At 39.9% G+C, this 19482-nt stretch overlaps 2 protein-coding genes across 2 annotated transcripts; both read right to left on the bottom strand.

Moving 5' to 3' along the window:
• Nucleotides 1-718: 718 nt before the first annotated feature.
• On the bottom strand, nt 719-1722 carry LOC139983750 (piggyBac transposable element-derived protein 4-like; the record flags this gene model as incomplete). Its single annotated transcript, XM_071997497.1, has 2 exons — nt 1671-1722; nt 719-1623 (listed from the first exon to the last, which is right to left on the bottom strand). Coding segments are annotated over exons 1-2 (957 nt in total), but the record flags the coding sequence as incomplete, so codon positions are not given.
• Nucleotides 1690-3928, bottom strand: LOC139982140 (piggyBac transposable element-derived protein 2-like). The gene is made up of 2 exons (XM_071994744.1): nt 2802-3928; nt 1690-2540 (listed from the first exon to the last, which is right to left on the bottom strand). Exons 1-2 carry the CDS (start codon nt 2992-2994, stop codon nt 1792-1794), a joined length of 942 nt encoding a protein of 313 aa, XP_071850845.1. The 5' UTR covers nt 2995-3928; the 3' UTR covers nt 1690-1791.
• Nucleotides 3929-19482: the final 15554 nt, after the last annotated feature.

Raw genomic sequence — 19482 nt, 5'->3', positions numbered from 1 at the left:
GTAGACTTCGGCACATTATACGGAAGCAGGACACTTCGCCCAACCAGCCTGGTCATTTCGCCCAACCTTGATTAAATATGATACTTCAAAAGGAAACGTTCTGGAATTAAGGAATATTAAGGAAATTTGAAGTCCTTTACTTTGTATAACTTTAGTAAGGAAACGTTCGGGAATTGTTAACGTTACAGGATACGAACCGAATATTAACGAATTTTGAGGATGGATCAGTGTTTAAGGGATTAGGTTTGGTAGGTTTGATAGTAAACGTTCGGGAATTGTTAACGTTACGGTATACGAACCGAGTATTAAGGAAACTTGAAGTCGTGGTTAAATTCATTAGGCCTACACATGTGATTACATATGTGGTTACATCGATAAAGTGGTTACATTGATTAAATATAGTACTTCAACATTACGGACGGGTTTTATATATTTTTTCCAATTTAATAAGGAAACGTTAGGGAATTGTTAGTCAGTAGGATGGATCAGTGTTTCAGGGGTTAGGTTTGATAGGTTTTCATGAAGACCGATTCCTCTGTGTTTGTATAATAATATAACTTCCATTGTATGCGTAAACGCCTTAACCCTTTATAGGGCACAACTCTCGAAACACAGGAATCAGCTCATTTGTGGCATAAATTGCTTATTTAAGTGTGTTTTAACACATTACTACCAATATCATGAAGTCCACATCCCCCAGGGTCAAGTTGTGGGGTGTACCAATGACCATTCCGATGACTGGTATGTAACCAGATTGGCAGTGGTACATATATGTACCACTTACATGATTATGGAAAGAAACCGCTGAAATGAAATATAAAAAAACAAGAAAACTTGAATAAATTGTATACAAGGAAGGATGGAAGATGATAAATTTGCATATAATGGGCATCTGTGTGTGAAATGGCACAAAGCAGTCAATACAAAGACCAACTTTGCATTCTTTGCACTGAACTGATGTCCTTTTTTGTGACCTTTTGGTGCTGCACCAAGCACACCTTCTGCGCGTACTGGTGACAGGTAAATGTTTTCCAGGCATTTTCCGTTCAATATTCATTACTCGACCATCAGCTCTACCTTGCTTACGTACACTGGTGCCATGAGCTGATGGACCTGGTCTCTGACGTGAGGAGTAGTTGTTGATCAGTTCAGTGGCCAACAAAGATCTGAATTGGAGATGACTCATAGGTTTTGTTTTGGGGCAGGTTTGTTTCAGGTTATGTTTGTACATAATGTAAGAATTTACAATTGCAGCATCTATGTAGTAATAAAAGATCTTCAGCCACCATCGTTTTGACCGCCAGCCAATAGAATATGTCTGCATAAGTTGGTGAAAACGATCAACCCCACCCATATACATGTTATAATCGGAAATAGCTTTAGGGCATGGAATATTTTCCTTATCACCCTCTGCATTTTTCCTTTGTACGGAAGTAACATCTGCTGGATTATGCATGTTTGATGCAAAATTGACAGCCTTTTTACCTCTGTCCTTCCAACGGTAAGCACTGATTTCTCCCCATGAGAAAGAGTCATACTCACCTCTTTTCAAATCCTTGTTCTTTTTCAACAAGTCATTGGGGAATTGTTTTCGATTGGAACGAAAAGATTCTTTTGCAATAACTTATGAAGGAGATTTATAGAGTTGAAAAAATTATCAAAAAACAGACAGTACCCAAGCATTTCAAAAGATTTAGATAAGTTCTCCAAGTGGCGTTTCATTATCCCTTTCTGCACTCTTGCCTGTGTATACATCTGTTACTAAGCAGTACCCTGTTACAGCACATGCAATTACCCAAACTTTGAAACCTCTATTGGTTTGAGTGGCATGTACTGTTTTAGGCTGCTTCTCCCTTTGAAAGCAATCATGCTTTCATCAATTGATAAAAAACGACTTGGCTTGAACAATTCCAGAAATACCTTATTGAAGTGAACAATAATCGGTCTTACTTTATACAGTTTATCGAACTGTTCCGAATCTCTGGCCGGCATCTTTGCGTTATCATTGTTGAGATGAATGTATCTCATGAGTTTACGGAATCTTTTTACAGCCATTACCTTGCTAACAACTTCAACATGACAGTTTAGATCTGATGACCAGTACAGGAACATACTAGGCAGTGAGTGAAAGCCCGTGATGATAAGCAAGCCTAAAAATGCTTTCATCTCTTCCAAAGATGTGTTCAGATCAACACCAGACTGAGTAGCATATAGATTAGACTGACTTACAATATGTTCCAGTAGAGAAGTAGTGATCAGCAAGGAGACGAATGCAATAGGGGAGCTGCTGGACTCTACGGGTTTAGTCATCCCCTTCGGTTCGGCAAATGTAAATTCATCGTATGTCTTTGGCTTTGACTCTGCCTTTGTCCAGTTCAACGATTCATTAGTTTCTTCCTTTCTAACTTTGGGTTTCCTCTGTACTAATTCCTCATCACTCTCATCTGAATCAGAGTAGGGCACCGTCCTCTCTACCTGGATGTCATCATTTGGATGATAGTCCTCATCGTCGTCATTATCTTCACCATCCTCCTCATCAGCTGAAAACGACATAAAAAGAAATATATCAATGAAATACACTGTGTTCTCGTCAATGTACCACCGCAATGTGTCCCTCTCCATGCTAGTGGCATCCCTCCCACTCACTGGTGTTAGCACCGTGAGCTTTGTATATGGCTCCCCACTATTCTGTCCGTAAAAAGCAACCTCAACACAAGCCATCCAAATTCCCTACTCTGAAAGTGTTGCCACGCCAATGCGAATCAACCCCTTCCTCACCACAAAGTTTCTGTATGACTTACCACTTCCGTCCTGGCTATTATTCATCGATGACCTCCCACTTCTAGTAGTGACTGTAGAGACATCCATCTCATCCTCTGCATCTGAGTCACCCCCATCATCACTGTTGAAAGCTTGTTCATCAGTAATAGAAGGGAACGGCCCTTCACCTGTTATCATAGCCAGGACCTGATCTGCACTCCAAGACTTTGCCATTAGCCCTGATTGGATGAAAGTTATACATGTAGGAAACTTTGGTTGGTAGAATATGTGCAAAAGAGTAGTGTTCCTAAGCCATTGATATAAATCTATGTAAAATAAATGCTAAAATAATTCTTACAAATGTGAAAAAAAGTTTCATCAATGATCCACACCCCCCACAAAACCCCTACCCTTCTGAAGAAATTACCATAATCTGTAAACTATGACGTAACTGGGTTAGTGACCCACTTACGTCATCCCTTCCCGGCTCCACTACTACCAGATATTGCAAAAGTGCACACATATCCCGAAGAAGCATTCACTCAAAGTGGGAGAAACAAAAGAAGTGTAAATAATGTTAAGACTGGGCCCCAAACCTACATTCCTATACATAGTTATGGCCTAAATGTAGATTTTTCAAAATTGAGGGCGGTAGACTACACATTTTGGGTCGGTATTTCTTCGCGGATATCAAATATATAGTAATTTTTGCAACAGAGTGATAATATTATCCCTAAGAAATAGTTTGGTATATAAATACACCCATGTGTACAATTACCTAAGCATATAACTACCCAACAAGATGTAAGGGGCCAATAAAGGTTATTCACATTTTTTATCATATGAGCACTGTGTGCAGCATGGTAATTTTATTCTTTGAATATTTCTTTGAAAATTTAACCAAATCTTACATATAATGTAGCAAAATTATTCTTAAACATTTACAAATTAAGAAAAGAAAAGTATTTACCTGATTACTTCAACAGTGAAAAGGATGAAAAGAGATTCTTCTAGGCTGTTTATTAGCTTGAATGTGTTGTACTTGCATGTGCGCTGTAGAGGGTACTGTGTTGGCACTGGTACAAATATGTACCACTTGCCATGTGACTAGTCACATGACCCCCTTAGTCTTTGATATCCAGTCTGAAGTTATAACCACATGAAAGGTGGTACATATATGTACCAAAGACAATGAAGACCTAGTGAGAAAGTCTTTTAATTATGCAATAGGGGGGATGAGAAGGAAGTGGTACAAATATGTACCACTGCTTGCTAAAGGGTTAAGTAGTGTAATCCTCCCATTATACCCGAAATATATCTGCACAGACTCCGATCGATATCGAGCGGAACTCACTTCTTTATTTACCTATTACGAAGTTACCTACCCCCCCCCAAAAAAAAAAATTCAAATTGAACTAGTGGAATAGAAATTATTCTGGCTGAATATTAGTAAAAATAAGGGTTTGGCGAAATGACCAGGCTGGTTGGGCGAAATGGTTGTTGGGCGAAGTGACTAGAAAGCCATTATACAGCTTCGCTGCTTTTCTCAGAGATATCTGCCCATTTTTTTTTATCCCGTATAGGCCAATTCGAGGCTTTCTTGTGCATACAGACGATATCTCCCTCATTGGGTCCGTGGCATGTTAAACCTGTCAGGAAAAAACATAAGAAAAAAGGTCCATGTATTGGTATACCAAGGCCCGGACGCGAATATTTTTTCCCCAAACTGAGCTGACACAGAAATTATTTCATCCATTCTGATTGGCTCTCAGCGAGGAATCGAGGAAATAATTTCAGTGTCAGTTCCGGTGAACGAAATCCGCAAATTTCTTCGTCTACTGCCCCTACGTTATCGAAGCATTCATTATTGCTGAGGTATTTAATGCAATAGTAATATCCCGAATATCAGTGTCATGTTATCTCCCCTCGCCACCCGCGCTTCTCCCAGGCCCCGTAGGTTCATTGCACACAAGCGCCATTTGACTTGAAATACAGTTCACTTACAATGGGAACATATTCAGTTATCTACATTCATCCTGTGATGTGACGTAAAATGTGGCTGTTGCAATGCCATTTCATATTTCTATTGAACTGTCGATCATATTTGTAATGAAAAAAATAATTATTCATCAACAAATTATCATTATAATGCACAATGAGGTGATGCTGAGGTTTTCGTCCCTAGTATGTGGGAGAATCCGGACACTACGAATTTCAAGTGTCCGAATTCCACCACAGCAACAGATTTTATTAGAGGGATTTTTGGACACCCATCGAAAAAGCGGGTGACGTCATTACATTCGATCAACGACCTTGTGACTATCGAACAGAGGTGTTGCTCCGTGGAGTTTCCAATCACGACGCTTTTTTCATCATATATGGGGGAAATAGGTGGTACATTCTACAGATAGTATTCTTACATATACGTGTAAGCAGGTAAAATTACGGAAAATGGCTACTTACCAAGAAATTTGAAGTTCATATTTCGATATGTTGGGAACCATAGGATGATCAGTTGTCGGTAACAACATGTGTAGAAACCCCTTTGCACGTTAGGCTAGTGTTATATAGCTATGGAGCTCTGCAGGAAACGGCCAAGTCGTACGGGGTGGACGAAAAAAAAAAAGGAAGACGTAGACCCCCTCATAAGTTAGAGATTGTGCTTTATACGTGACCCGCCATGAGGGACACAACGTCACGGCCAAACGGTACTACAGAGCCATCCCATTCTTACAAACCAAACTCAAGTCAAGCGAGCCGAAAAAATACATGCGCCCACCGACCTGTAGAGACAAAACGCCCCAACCACCCACTGAAACATTCCAAAAACTACAAAAGGTCGACCAGCACGCAGCGAAACGAAACCCCCCTACCCAGCATACCAGCGTCCAAAAAAGGCAGCCCCAGATAAACGGCGAAATACAGAGTGCATTTTGAAATCAGCAAAGAACATGAAGAAGGTGGCTTTCATAAAATAAGGAAGATTACATATGTATTGTTTACCTTGTAATTATATCCTGTATCGATTACTTATTGTCATCACCGACTTGAAGGAGGACATGATGTTGGGGGAAACTTCACAAAGAATATCATCCAAATTTTACCATGTTTTACTATGCTCTTTTCATAGAATGTAACCCTTTCAAAGTGATGTGTTACTTTAATAATTGGTGGCGCTGTATAGAATTAAGTGGAGGGTTTGCTGTTATTTTGTGCCACTGCTCATGTCTAGGTTTTTCTTGCCTTGTGAGTTCTAGTTTTATGACAGCTGGTGTTTTGTAGTTCTACCGTGAGACCTTTAAATGATTACTTGGCAGCTCTCCCACGTACGGTTTCACCTTTTGTTTTTAAGTTAGTTTTGATGTACTTTCATTCATGCTCTTCAACATGCAAGCCACAAAAAACTACATCACGATTGATAACAGGTCACAAAAGATGTTCTCCTCCTCGAGCAGATAGATAGGAGAATGCTACACTAAATGGTAAAGTACATTCCGGTCAAAGCTTACAGTATGTTACAGTACCATTGTCCATGCCGTGGGAGGTCAAAAGAGTTGCCTTGTCCGTTATTTTCATGGGTTGAGATAGTCGGTCCACACGATGAACAGTTGGTTTCTGTGGGAATAAATTCAGACACATAAAAAGGAGCGGTAGTTACCCGTTTAAATTTATCCATGCATGAGGAAGTGGCCATGGAATACTTTTATTCTGTTTCAGATATGAGCACAGGAGGGTAGACTAAATCACCAATAAGATTTTCGTCTTCCTCCAATTCTTTTGTGGGAGCCAATTAACCTATATATACCCATATACACGCTCCTTTGTGAACGCACGATCTACCCTGCTTACAACAAGCACACTTTAAAACGGTCCCATCTTTGTGGTGGTATCGGCTTTCTGAGATATGCGGGATGGGAACAATGACTGGAACACCTTGTAAAGTTGCCTCTTTATTTAAAAATTAAACAATCGTTTAATTAAAAAAAAAAAAATAACTACATTTATGAAATGAAAAATTCATGAAACAATACAAAATTTACAATTTACAATACTGAATTTACGTCATGTAGTTTCCTTTGTACATGTAGCGGGTAGTCAACACCCCTCATAGTTTTACGGACTAACAATATCGAATTTCACTGATCCACACATACACCACTAATGTGGATATTAACACCATGTTTTGTTTTCATGTGCGTATTGAGATTTATATTCAACATTGTAAGCCACGTTCACAACATTTCCTTCGAACAAGTCTTCGTCGCTTTGTTCTATTTTGGTAATTCCACTACATTTGCTATTTTTATTGTCCCTTCCAACGATTTTCTCTTACTGATTTTCATCTCTATCAACACTCCTCGATATTCTTCTCCACTATTGTACCTAACTCGGTTCTCTTTCTTCCTCTTCAATGAATTCCTCTTCCTGATTATTATCACTATCACCACTCCTACCTTCGCTACTTACGTTTTCGTAACCACCGACACTGACTATAACCGACAGCCTCATCCCCATTGCCACTATCGCTACTGTTACACCCTTATCTCTTGTCATTACCTTGACAAATACTAGCACGGTGAGTGAAGTCAACTCTCCATTTCAGGACACCCTGACACAGGTAACAATGGTAGTGACATTCTGGTATGTTGCCTGTTCCGCATGTCTTATTTTTAATGATACAGTTCCTTTTTCATGGTACCGTTAACACATTGCCTACCTTAATTCCTTTGTCAATATGATAGTAACGTAAATGGAGTTTTAATTCCCATACAGCATTCAAATGTTTGACTGGACAAAGGTCGCACGGACTTCCCTCTCGTCGTTCTTTCTTCGTCCATGGTCGGTGATTATCAATCCATTTACCCTCAGATCTACTGAGAATATGGTACCTGTAAATAAAAATTACAAAGAGAAAGAGGACAATATTGTAACATGTTTGCTCATCCTGCTTCATGCCAATAAAGTTGTAAGCTGTAGGCTCTTTTAAAAGAAAGAAAAATCCATGAAAAATGTATATATGATTCCTACCTGACAACTGTACGAAAACCAAACATTGACTGTCGTTTCATCAGACTGTTCATTTAAATGATCTTTAACATACAGGGAACACATTTTTGATGGAAATTATGGTGGAAAGCTTATGGTTAATTTCCGTGCCCAAATAAACAGTGAAATATATTGTTTTATCGCTATTTTCTCACACATTGACTACAGTAGAATGACAACCATTGCAAGGGTTATCATAATAAAATATACAATGAGCCTTTTACCTTGACTGGCTTTGGTCGTGTTTTTTTCTTGAGCGCACAAGGACGTGGGATTTTTATTTCTTTCTCTGACTTGCGATACTTTATATGCCGAGCATCGACAGCAACAGACACTCCAGCGACATCGATCACCAGTGTCCCTGCAAACGTAACATACAAGTAAGGTTAACCGTTGCATATTCCCTGTCATAAATTGCTATATAATTGTATATACAGTGTTCGAAATACTTGTGTAAGGTGCACCCCCCCCCCCCCATAAAGATGAATTCCCCATCACACGGTTCCCTTATCAATGACTTATAATTATCCCATAAAGTGCTAGGAAAAATACCCAGCCGTGTATCATTCCAACCAACTAGGAACACTGGATTGTTGGGATATTTTACAATAATACATTTCCGATTGCGTTTTAATATAAAAGATGAAATCATATAAATGTTATACCGTTGATATGGTACAGCCGTAACTTCTCCGCTTTTTTGTCTTTGATTCTTGAGTTTTTGGTGGCTAGTCTTCCTGGAAGTCAGAGATACCTGTAGACAGGGGATTGAAGACGGGTAATTCAGAAGTTTACCTTATACAACTGATATGTACTTTGTGTATTGGTATTAAACATTAGAATGTGTCAATTTGTCGAGATTAGATTGAACACCCAATGTCCATCGTCTAGATTTGTTTTTGCATCGAACTATTACTCTTTTTTTTTTAAATGGACTTATGCTTATTGCTGATGTTTCTTGACGGAAAAATTGTTTGGATCCTAATCTGTGGAATTGTTAACATCTCATCACCTAGCGGGAAACGTACATTAATCAGCTTTACCAGTCATGGACAAAGTCACCATCCGAATGTTATGTATGCGAATATATTAGCTGAATGTTTAGATTTTACCTCGAGCGTTGTCACAGCTCAGTTCCTTGGATATGCTATGACCCACTGCGTCTGCCATAGCCTGCGCGCCGTCTTCAGTGAGGTGATCTCCATCTCGACAAAACATTGTTTAATCGGTCCCCCTGCATCCGATAGTGGTCGAAACCATTTCAGATATTTGACACCATATCCATTCGATAGTTGATTGAGTTCATTGGAATACTAGTTCACTCTTTTGCCATACACATCTAGCCGTGGTGATATCTCCAAAACAGTGTGGACAAAAACTTCACACTGCATTGCCCTCATGTTTAAAGAAAACATCACACAACTGGCTCGTGATAACTGTAGGAGGCTTATGATACTAAGGTTTTCAAGTCAATATATATTGTTGCTACAAATTTTCAGAGACGGGTTAAATTGCATCTTAGACCTGCATCACTTCAGAAGAGCATTCATAAATTTTAACCAGTAACAGTAGCCGATTGAAGGGTGTTGGGCGGAATGTCCTGCCCCCACAGAAATATCGTGCCTGAGCCCCTTCCACAAAAAAATACAGCACCAACGGTGCAGTATAGCTCATGCCAGAAGAGCATTAATTTTAACCAGCAACAGTAGCCAATTAAAGGGGGTTGGGCGGAATGTCCTGTCCCCACATCAATGTGATGCCTGAGCCCCTCCCACATACCTCTCATACCATGGCTTTTTATCTATATTTTTCACATAACATACTAACATGGAATTATTTCAAAAATCATCATAAAAGTTTGTTGGTAATGTTTGTGAGATATCTTAAATAAAAACCTGTTCAAGTGCAGTACTTTCATACAAAGACTCAGGAGGACCCGGATGACCTTCGTCCCGAAATTCTTCATGGCCTTTATAGACTAGGCATATTGCTCAACTTTACTATGACCAATATTTGTCATATCCCATTTGACACTGCACGAACACCACCTCCCCCCCCCCCCCAAGCTGGCCAATGTAGAAATGCCTTAATTATTGTGTCTCAAAAACACAATTAGCATATCCGGCATGTGTTCCGCGCCCCGTGCCATGGAAGAAAGGATTTGACCCAAATTATGTCCTGATCCGATTTACGTATGTACCAGCTAGACATTCATGAAGTAGGAGTCCCATACCGTCATACCGTGGGGGGGGGGGCGTGGGAATGGGGGCTTTGAACATTTCTAAAGCCTGACGGAGATTGTTGACTGAACATAGTGTTGTATGAATATCACGAACTTTATTTTGATATCTCATTCATGTGCAAAATCAATGCGTACGGAGAACTCAGAAAATATTTGTGTGTCTGCACCGTGGTGCAACCTTGTGATTTTAGCCACCTTGGTCAGACATTTAACCTGTGTAAGCGCTATTACCTCTTGTGGATTTGCGCGAGGTCCAGAGTTGGCACCTTGGCGATTAATGCAAAATTGTTTATTTACTTCATCAACGTAGATTTGCACATTCTGATTTCATGATCATCTGCACAGATGGCACCGGAAAGGTGGTTTTGTTAGAATATTATTTCTGATAATGCCCAAACAATTGACAGATGCTACGTCGCTTGGCATATTGTACATACAATACACTTAGAACAAAAGGTACTTCGGAGCACCCTTTGGATTCTTCACCTTGTCACAAATAGAGCACCGGGAGGGTTTTTGATAAGAACCCTATGGAAAGGTTCTCTGGAAAACTTGTTAGGGTTATTCGAGGCACCACGGGTTCATAAATAGGGTTCTTCGGGGTACCACTATATTTTCGTGACAGGGTTCTTCAGGGCTGTACGTTTTCATATATAGGGTTCTTCCGAGCACCACCGTTTTTATATTTGGTTCTTCAGGGCTCGCACATCGTATACACATAGACATCACATAATGTTCATCTTGAAGTTAACTTGATGTATGTGAATATCACATAAAAACATGCTTACAGATTCGAAATGTCAAATGTCAAACGTCTAATAAAACTATTCATTTCAAAATCCAATAACGTCATTGGTTGGAAAAACTTGGAGTAAAATAAACATACCACCTATGTATATATACCCTTCTCCATGTGAAAAATAATATCGAGAGGAAACAATTCCACAATTGTTATTAATAATATGAATGTTACCCCCACCATTACGTACATTTTACATTTAGCTCTACCTACTCATTAATATGCATGACACCTAGTCTATAAGCTTGCCCACTATGCATAATGAAATTCAGTGTGAATATGCCATAACTTGCATCACTGATAATTATTGTCAACATCATCAGTGTCCCCCTTAGAGTAACTGTGCTGTTTTATATAATTCATTCTACCATGTAACTTGTACTTGTTGTGTTGTTTTCTCTGCATCTGTGTGGATACATGGACTATTTGTGCTCAACTTTAAGCCGGCATCTTCCATCTTCGTGGCTATGGACTCACCAGGCCCAGTATTTGTCATGTGTATGGCACTGTGGTCCTAGTACTGACTTGCGTGGAAATGTGGTGCTATGTTTTGGATTAGTAACCTTCAAAACATTATTGACTGCCTCTGCTTTTTGAGCGGAAGTCTTAAAACGAGTGGACCATAATCGTTCGTAGCAGGTGCCTATTTTAAGTATTTTTAAAAGTTTTGTGTTGTCAGTGTGGGATATTACCAGAGAACCCTATGCTGCATTTGGCATAAATGGAAATTTGTAGTACCTGGCCCCTCTCACATACAACTGGCCCTCTTACCGACTGCTTTGGGCATTGGGAATGATCTCCACTGTAGCATTTAGTAAGGCAGTCCAGACATGTTGATAAAGCTGTTGCAATTTTGCAGTGGTCATATTTGAGCACTTTCCTGCAAGCAGTTAGCTCTGCCTGTACACGGTAGGTCAAGTCCTCAGCAAAACGCTTTTGTATCCAGCGCTTCTTTGTCATAGTCTTTGCAGGAAACATGTCAGAGGAGAATTCGGCTCCAGTCAGTGCTCTGAGCAGACTGAATAGCTGCAGACATGATACTACTAAACCCTTTATATGCCTTGTCATCAGCATCAGTTGTCAGGCACTTGACCTTTACTGGGTTTTGTACCTGCTAGTAACTTTCCAGCCATATCATTTTCATTAATTTCTTTCATTCCAGGTCCAACCTGGTTGGCTGAATTTTGCAGTTCACTGACTAAGAAGAGATATGCTGCTGAGCAATCTACGAGCTGCGCTTGAAATGATGGAAGCCCGGCGCAAGCCTAACTGCAATGCAATGTTTAGTTCTGAGGGATTTCTGCCAGGTCTGCTTTAAAACTTTATAGAGAGGCAAGAGCTCCCTTTTGTATCTACAGAGGGTCCATCCAAACACCACCTTTGAGCCAAGTCCCACAAATTCCTCCATATCAGAAAGAGATACGAGGAGCCCCGCACATCCTTTGCTTGCCGCCATCATAGCACTATGATAGGCTCCTACTATGACTTGCAAATTCACTACCCTGTTGCCTGTAGTTTCTGCAACACTTGCATTAGCCATGTTATCAAGCTGGCCAACATGGTGCCTAGTAGGCCTCAGTAACATTGTTTGTTGGGACTGAGTTGAAAATATCTCAGGTCCTTTGACGGGAGAGTTAACTAACCTCTCTTACTCTTCCTTACTGAGCCTAATATATGCAGGTTTTGCAAGAGGACATAGTTTCCACACCTGTATCAGAAGGGCTAGGCATATCACTAGTGCAATTGGCATCAGTTTCATACTAGAGTCAAGTGAGCCCTTACATTCAGCCTCGCATTCGAAACTAGCCAAAAACTCAGTAAAGACGAAATTAGCATTAACACTTTGTCTTTACCCAATTTGTCACTGCAGTGCTTATTGTAAAATGGTAATTTCATCTTGCGCCTGTGTGAAGAATAATTTCAGTCGCAAACATTTGGGCAAGCTCCATAGCTGTCCAGTTTACTTTTTGCCCCCCCCCCCTTTTCTTTAAAGGAAATTATATGTTTTCTTTTGGAAACAGGTAGGTCAGTAGGGCAAAGTTAATTTGTCTTCATCCTTCAGGCAAGTTTTTAACTCCTTAACCCGGACTTTCAGGTACAAAGTCACCTTCTTGTCAGAAAGCAAAAGTAATATTTATGCGCGTTGGGTCACAAAATCTTGGCGTTGTACTCCTTTAGACCATCAAAATGAAATGAAACGTACAAATAATTAAGGTTCTCCTACTCAATATAGAGTCCGTTATATTTATATTGTCTGGTGCATTGGCGCGTGTATACAGAAGGTTTGGGGCCTTACCCCACATCTCCTTTCGATGGGGGAGGAGGAAGGTGGGCGAGGAGTCTGCTTGAATGCGTACAGTCGGGAGTGGATATTATCCACAGGTGGCACTACGGAAAGTCGGTGGGATGGGGTAAGGTATTTATGTTTCTGGCTATTTGGGTTATCCAAGTACTTATACCCGAGTGCTCCAAACTATACCCTATCTACGCTATTCTCGGCGCAGCCCACCTCAATCCTATAGAGTCAACCCATATAGGACATCCGGGAAGCCAATATTTACTTTCAAGGGGCCCTGTTAAATTGCAAGACCTTGGGTTTTTTCTTGGTTGATCTCACGTTTTAACATCCTATCTTAATCGTTAGCCTACCTAAAAAATATAGAAAAATCCCCGAGCATAATTTCTCTATTCTGAATTCCCCTAGTGACTTCCTTTGCCACCTGTAGGCCACTGCTTTTGTAATAATGTTTTGTAACACCTAGCTGTTGCTGTTAATGACGGAATAACTATTGTTGTCTACTACGTCACTCCATGTGTCCCAAATGATATTGGCTTCCAGACGTATTTCTTATGACTGATGTCAGCAATTTTGAGTTTTGAACGAAAAATCGTCGGTGTTCGTCTTAAATATCAGTTAAATCTGATTGGGTAAAAGCCGATTCCTGCCGGGACAATAATGACCCATATAAACGTTATAGACCCACTGTCTAGCGCGGTGTCCTTATAACATATTGATATAATAACAAATATTTTCTTTTAGCTTTATAATACTTATCACTAATAATTGGATGATATCAAGTGTTAACATACCAATTTTCGATGCCGATGTGTTATTGTGGTGAATAATAGAGAGTGACAATTAACAGACAGGTTATTAAATTGATATAAACTAACCTTTCTTAATTCTTCGATTCAAACAATGGACGGATATCTCGACACCGTCTCCTCGGCGTCGGCGGTATTTTTAGTACTGATGTCCGCTAGACGTGTGCACCAAAAAGTTTAAAACTTCTTTGCAGGACCTCTGAATAACTTCCTTGGGCGAAGTAGTATTTGATTAAAAAAAAATCCTGGACGGTTGCAAAAATTGAAAGGTATTCAACTTAATCAAGTTGTTTTCGAGGTGTAGTAAGCATCATTACTTCCACTGCTTGTTATGCATTCAGAACAGATGAAATCTTCAATTCCGTGCTGGCATGCTAACCAACCTAAAATATTCGAATTAAGGTCAACAACAGCCTTGCATTAGCATTAAACGGCTTTACAAAGTCTAATACTGTTCCTTCATAGTTGTGGTCGGAAGTGTCGGTTAATGATACACACTGGAAAATATGCAAATAATTGGTTACTCCGTTTTCTGAATAAATGTACAGTGTGCTAATAATATGATACGATTCCGTCATAGGCTGCCGGTACATCTCCACTATGCCCTGTTTTGCTTGCCAAGTAAGATAATTCATGAAAGCTTGCACCTTGATTCGAAACTAGAATCATATTGTAATTACGGGCATTAAATCTCAAAGTGGGATTCGCCAAAACAATACATTTGTATACATTTGAAAACACATACGACTCATTTCGTCAACTGTCCAAGATTTAATAGTTGGAACATCGAACTCGTGCAATTCGTTGTATAAACTGACATGCTCCGTACGACTGTCGATATATGCGGGGATGGGTTCGCCAAAACAGCTCCTGCGAATAAGAGAATGAATAGTCCACAGTCGTTTGAATTAGGCTGGAATATAAAGTTGGCTTTAGATGTTGTCACAACAGCCCATAATTTTGGTATGCATGGTTTTCCCGCCATCGCGGATCTCTGTTCAATGAACCGCATAAAACGTTTCATCTCATCGTTTGTTCTGCGGTCTGCAAGTGGGTCCAGAAAGTAAAGTTTCTTGGCTGCAATATCTGCAGCTAGGAGAATCCAGTGTGTCCCATTTTCATTAACTAGGAGTAGTATCCACCTCAAATCAGCCATGCTTTGACTCTTGTACCAAATTCTAACTTATGTGCTCTCTGGTATCGTCGACGCAGTATGAAAAGAGTTGCAAATGAACACATTGAATGCAGTTACCCGCTGCTGTAGGTAATCAAAATAGTCGTTCACAACAATGTCATTCAGTCATGTGTCTCCCAACAGCGTCTTGTATTGGTCAAACCACGCTGACTGTTTCAGTCGACATCCTTAACTAACATTTCTTCACACGAAATATTAACTTGGTGGCTTGAGTTTTGTTGTCTTCTACTTGTGTGTTGCTCTGTCTTGAGTACTTTGTAGCCGTCTTCTCGTTGACTGTTTGACGCTTTGCCCCCCCCCCCCTCATTTGCTGGTCAGACGTTCCGTGTTTATTTTTCTGGTTATCTGAGCCTCCACTTGTAAACCATAAAATTTGGAATTTGTGGTTGTAGTTGTCTTTGCTTTGTTAGTTTTCGTTTCAACCCTCCTTTCCTCTTTGTTTTACTCGTCCTGTCTAGTGTCGGCATTGGTAACCTCTTAAGATTTTTTGGGGGGGGCAAACCTGTGGGGTCTCCCCTGGTCACCCCTCTTTCTTTTCTGCTGCCTTCTAATTGTGATACCATTAATTTTCATCATTTTATATGCCACAAGCCATGCCTTCTTCATCTTCTCGCTTTTTGTCTTGGTTCCTTTATTAACGAAGTAGATTTTCGCCCAGCTTTCTTTGGCTTTACTACGTTGTATTGGAGGGCAAACTTTCTCTGCTGCGATTTTACTGAAGAATACATCTTTTCCATGAGAACATCAATCCGATATCGGAATCTCGACAAGGCTCTCCCACTTGCAAATATCTGGATTCATTTCCCGTATCCTCTTTGTGCTACTCCGTTGGTTTTATGTTTTATTTTGCCGTTGTATTCAACGTTGCAGAAAAGATCATGATCCATCTTCATCCTTGCGGTCATTGTACACGTCGGTCGCCGTGAACAGTATGGGGTTGCAGTCAGTATGGTTTTAGAGGTCTTCCGATTTCTTACTTTCGATACCCGATGTCGTTTCAACATAAACGTCCAGTAAGGATTGGATTCTCGTATGCCGTTATAAAAATGGTTCACCCATTGCATTGGTAATGTGCTACCTCTTTGGAATTTCCGGAGGTTTCTCCAAGCTTCCCCACTAAAGCGAAACCTTGCAGATTTCTTAACTTTTCCTTGAAAGTACCTTTAGAAAATTGGACCAGGCCTCAAACTTGAATGGGTGGATTTGCTTAGCGGAGCATCATTGGTGTCTGCTTCAACACTTTCTTCACATTTCGTGGCCCAGTTAGAAACAAAGGAGTGTTGGTTATCAGTGGAACTCAACAAAGGCGATTCATCAAGCGTTTCTTGTTCCATCTTGAAGTCTACATTTCGAGCTAGCAGAATCTCGTGACTCGTGATGGAAAACTTTGATACTTGTGCACGTGACTGCCCTGATCTTCAGTCTCTGCAAGTTCACCAGGGTATTCTATATCGATGGACATGTGGTAAAATAGAAGATAAGCATTAGACTCTACATCTTCCAGTACACTCTGTAAGTCAATTGTGTTGACATGATGACTCATGCCCAGAAATACACTGAAGAGTAACCAATAATCCTGTACCCACCACTACTTTTCTTATAGTTTGTACATTTAATTTTCACATTTAATTTTATAGAAAAGTATGTGCAGACAAGAACCAAACACTAAATACTTGTCGTCTTCCACCACTCTCTCTGTGAAAGGAGTCTCTTCAGGAAATTTATTGGCCATCTCGTCAATTTCATCATCATCACCTGGAAAGTAGGTGGGGTCCTTGACCAAGTTATCCGTCTCATCAAAGTGGGATGTTGACGTTGACGGCTCATTGCAGGCGCCTGCCTCTATATACTCGGCTTGTAGTGAGAGTGAAGGCACATCTATGGGTAGTGGCACTGATGGCTGTCCTTGGGGCCGGGGCACTGCATTCACATGGTCGTGGTCAAGGGCAGTAAGGTTGACCATAACATCAGGGCATGTCGTCTGACTCTCCAACATCGACTGTGTGTTGAAGACTTTTGTCAGTCTGTGTTGCAACATTGCAAGAGGGATTGGTAATGAATTTCTGGAAAAAAAAATTGTTTAAAGCAGGCATCAATTATCTGTTTGCTACACATATTTAATGGAATTGACATGGCTGTAGTTGAATCCAGTTCGAGTCCAGGTACGGTCCACCTGGTCCGAGTCCAGGACAAGCCGAGTCCAAACCCCCCAATGCCGAGTCCAAGTCCACCCTAGTCCAGTTAAAATGTGAGTTTTGTAAATGTGAAAGGTGCCTACAGATGCAAAATGTTAACATGTTTCGTAACTTTGTAGCAACAATTGGGGAAGGGGTATAACAATTGGGGAAGGGGTATAACGGGTCACCCCCTCCCCTTTGAGGATTTTTGTATATAAGTCATTATTTGATACTGGGTGACATGCATGTTCAAAAATGAATTACAACAAAGGTATCTATTTTGAGTGCTGATTCTGGTTCTCGGGTGAATGTCGAACACAATTAGTAATGTTAAAAGATAATTAAGTATTAAGAAAGGTGGATTTGAGGCAAATAAAAAGGACAAGTGATGATGTTAACGTATGTTACTCGGTGTCCTACAGTTGTCTATAAACATAGCCCCTTCTCCATTAAAGTGAAGGGGAATATATATGAGCAATGTTAAATGATATCTTATGACACACAAAAAAAATTTAAGTTCTTATCACATTCCATTGTAAGTTAATGAGGCTGATCATTTAGGACACCATAACATACGTTAACAACACAACAGGAATTTGGAGTTATAGAACTTAGCCACTGGCTCAATGACAAATTTCATCAACTAGTTAGATAGAGTACCTTAGAACTACATGGAATGAAGTGTTTCTTAGCATGGAAGTTCTCAGTCTTCTCAATAATTTACATTCAAAGTGCATATTGTTAACGTATGTTATGAAGACACCAAAAAATGAGACACCATCACATACGTTAACAGATGTTCTAAAACCATGTTTTAGACTCATTGGATGATGGAAATAGTTTAATTCTATTTCAAACATGGTGAAAATTAAGTGAGTTGAATATTCTGTGAGAATTCCTGACATGGGCCTAAAATAGATTTTCACAGTTAACGTATGTTATGCAGGCTAGAAATGAGGACACCACACACAAATTGTGACTGATACAGAGGAATTGAACTGCTAGCAGTGAAAGAATTGTTTACTATCAGTGTATGTGGGGTGTTGATCAGTTAAAAATGTTTTGATATTCAAAACTAACAGTTGATAGTGAAATAATGCCCATTTAACGTACGTTATGTTGAGGACACCGAACAATTTGTACAGTTTAACAACCAATAACAATTTTTTTTCACATGTATTTTTGAATGAATTTGTCCTCTGAGATGCCATTAGACCTATTCTCAGCATGAGTAGTGAGTTTCTGGGACTTGCAATCCCTAGTACACTACTGTGCAGTGTGTGATTAGGTTATAATCATGAAAAGTTGCCACCAGTTAACTTATGTGATGCAGGAGGACACCAAAACTATGTACGTTAACAAAGATGAAGATCTTTATTTTTCAGCAGTTGATGAGCATGGGTGACTGAAATTTGCAAGTGTAATTGAAACTCTGCTTTCACTTGAATAGAAAATGCAAAGTCAAGGCATAATAACATGGGAAAAACTAAGAAAAGTGCATCTCAATTACAGCTATTTTCATAATGTCACATTTTGGTGTCCAAAATTAGGCCAATTTTTGCAGTAAAACCCTCATAATTTCCCATCCACCCAATGTATGGTTGAATAACTATCAATGATATCTGATGGTATATTGACACAACCATTGAAAAGGGAAATACAAGCAAAGGGGTATGATGAATGGAAATTTCAGCAAAATGAAAAAAGGGACATAAAATCTCTCCAGTATCAAATATATGCTTATATATATATTGAAGGATGCTTGCATACAAAATGGTGACATGTTTTGGAACTTTCTAGGGTGACTGGGGTGACATATTGTGTTATGTCCCCTCTAGCCCAATTTTTTTTTCTTTGTGGGGGGGGGGGGGACAAGTCCCTGGTTGCCCCCAGGATCTGCGCCCATGGCTGTAGGTAAACTTTAAAATTACATGAGCTTACTCACTGGCATCATTTGGCGGCTCCAAACTGACTGCTCTGTAGTTTTTTCTTTTTGCAGGTGCTGGTGTTATGCTAGCAATCCCCTCTTTAGGCGGGTCAAGCAAGCTAGCAACATCCTAAGATGAAAAACAAGAGCAAGACATAAATTACAGTGTACAGTTACAGTGTACAGAATAAACAACAATTATGTACCCGTTTATTCTATTGTATGTATAGA

The sequence above is a fragment of the Apostichopus japonicus genome, chromosome 16 (genome assembly GCF_037975245.1).
Source record: "Apostichopus japonicus isolate 1M-3 chromosome 16, ASM3797524v1, whole genome shotgun sequence".
In the NCBI taxonomy this organism is placed as follows: domain Eukaryota; kingdom Metazoa; phylum Echinodermata; class Holothuroidea; order Aspidochirotida; family Stichopodidae; genus Apostichopus; species Apostichopus japonicus.
The sequence above is the reverse complement of the archived record's forward strand: the minus strand, read 5'-3'. Positions and strand labels throughout refer to the sequence as shown.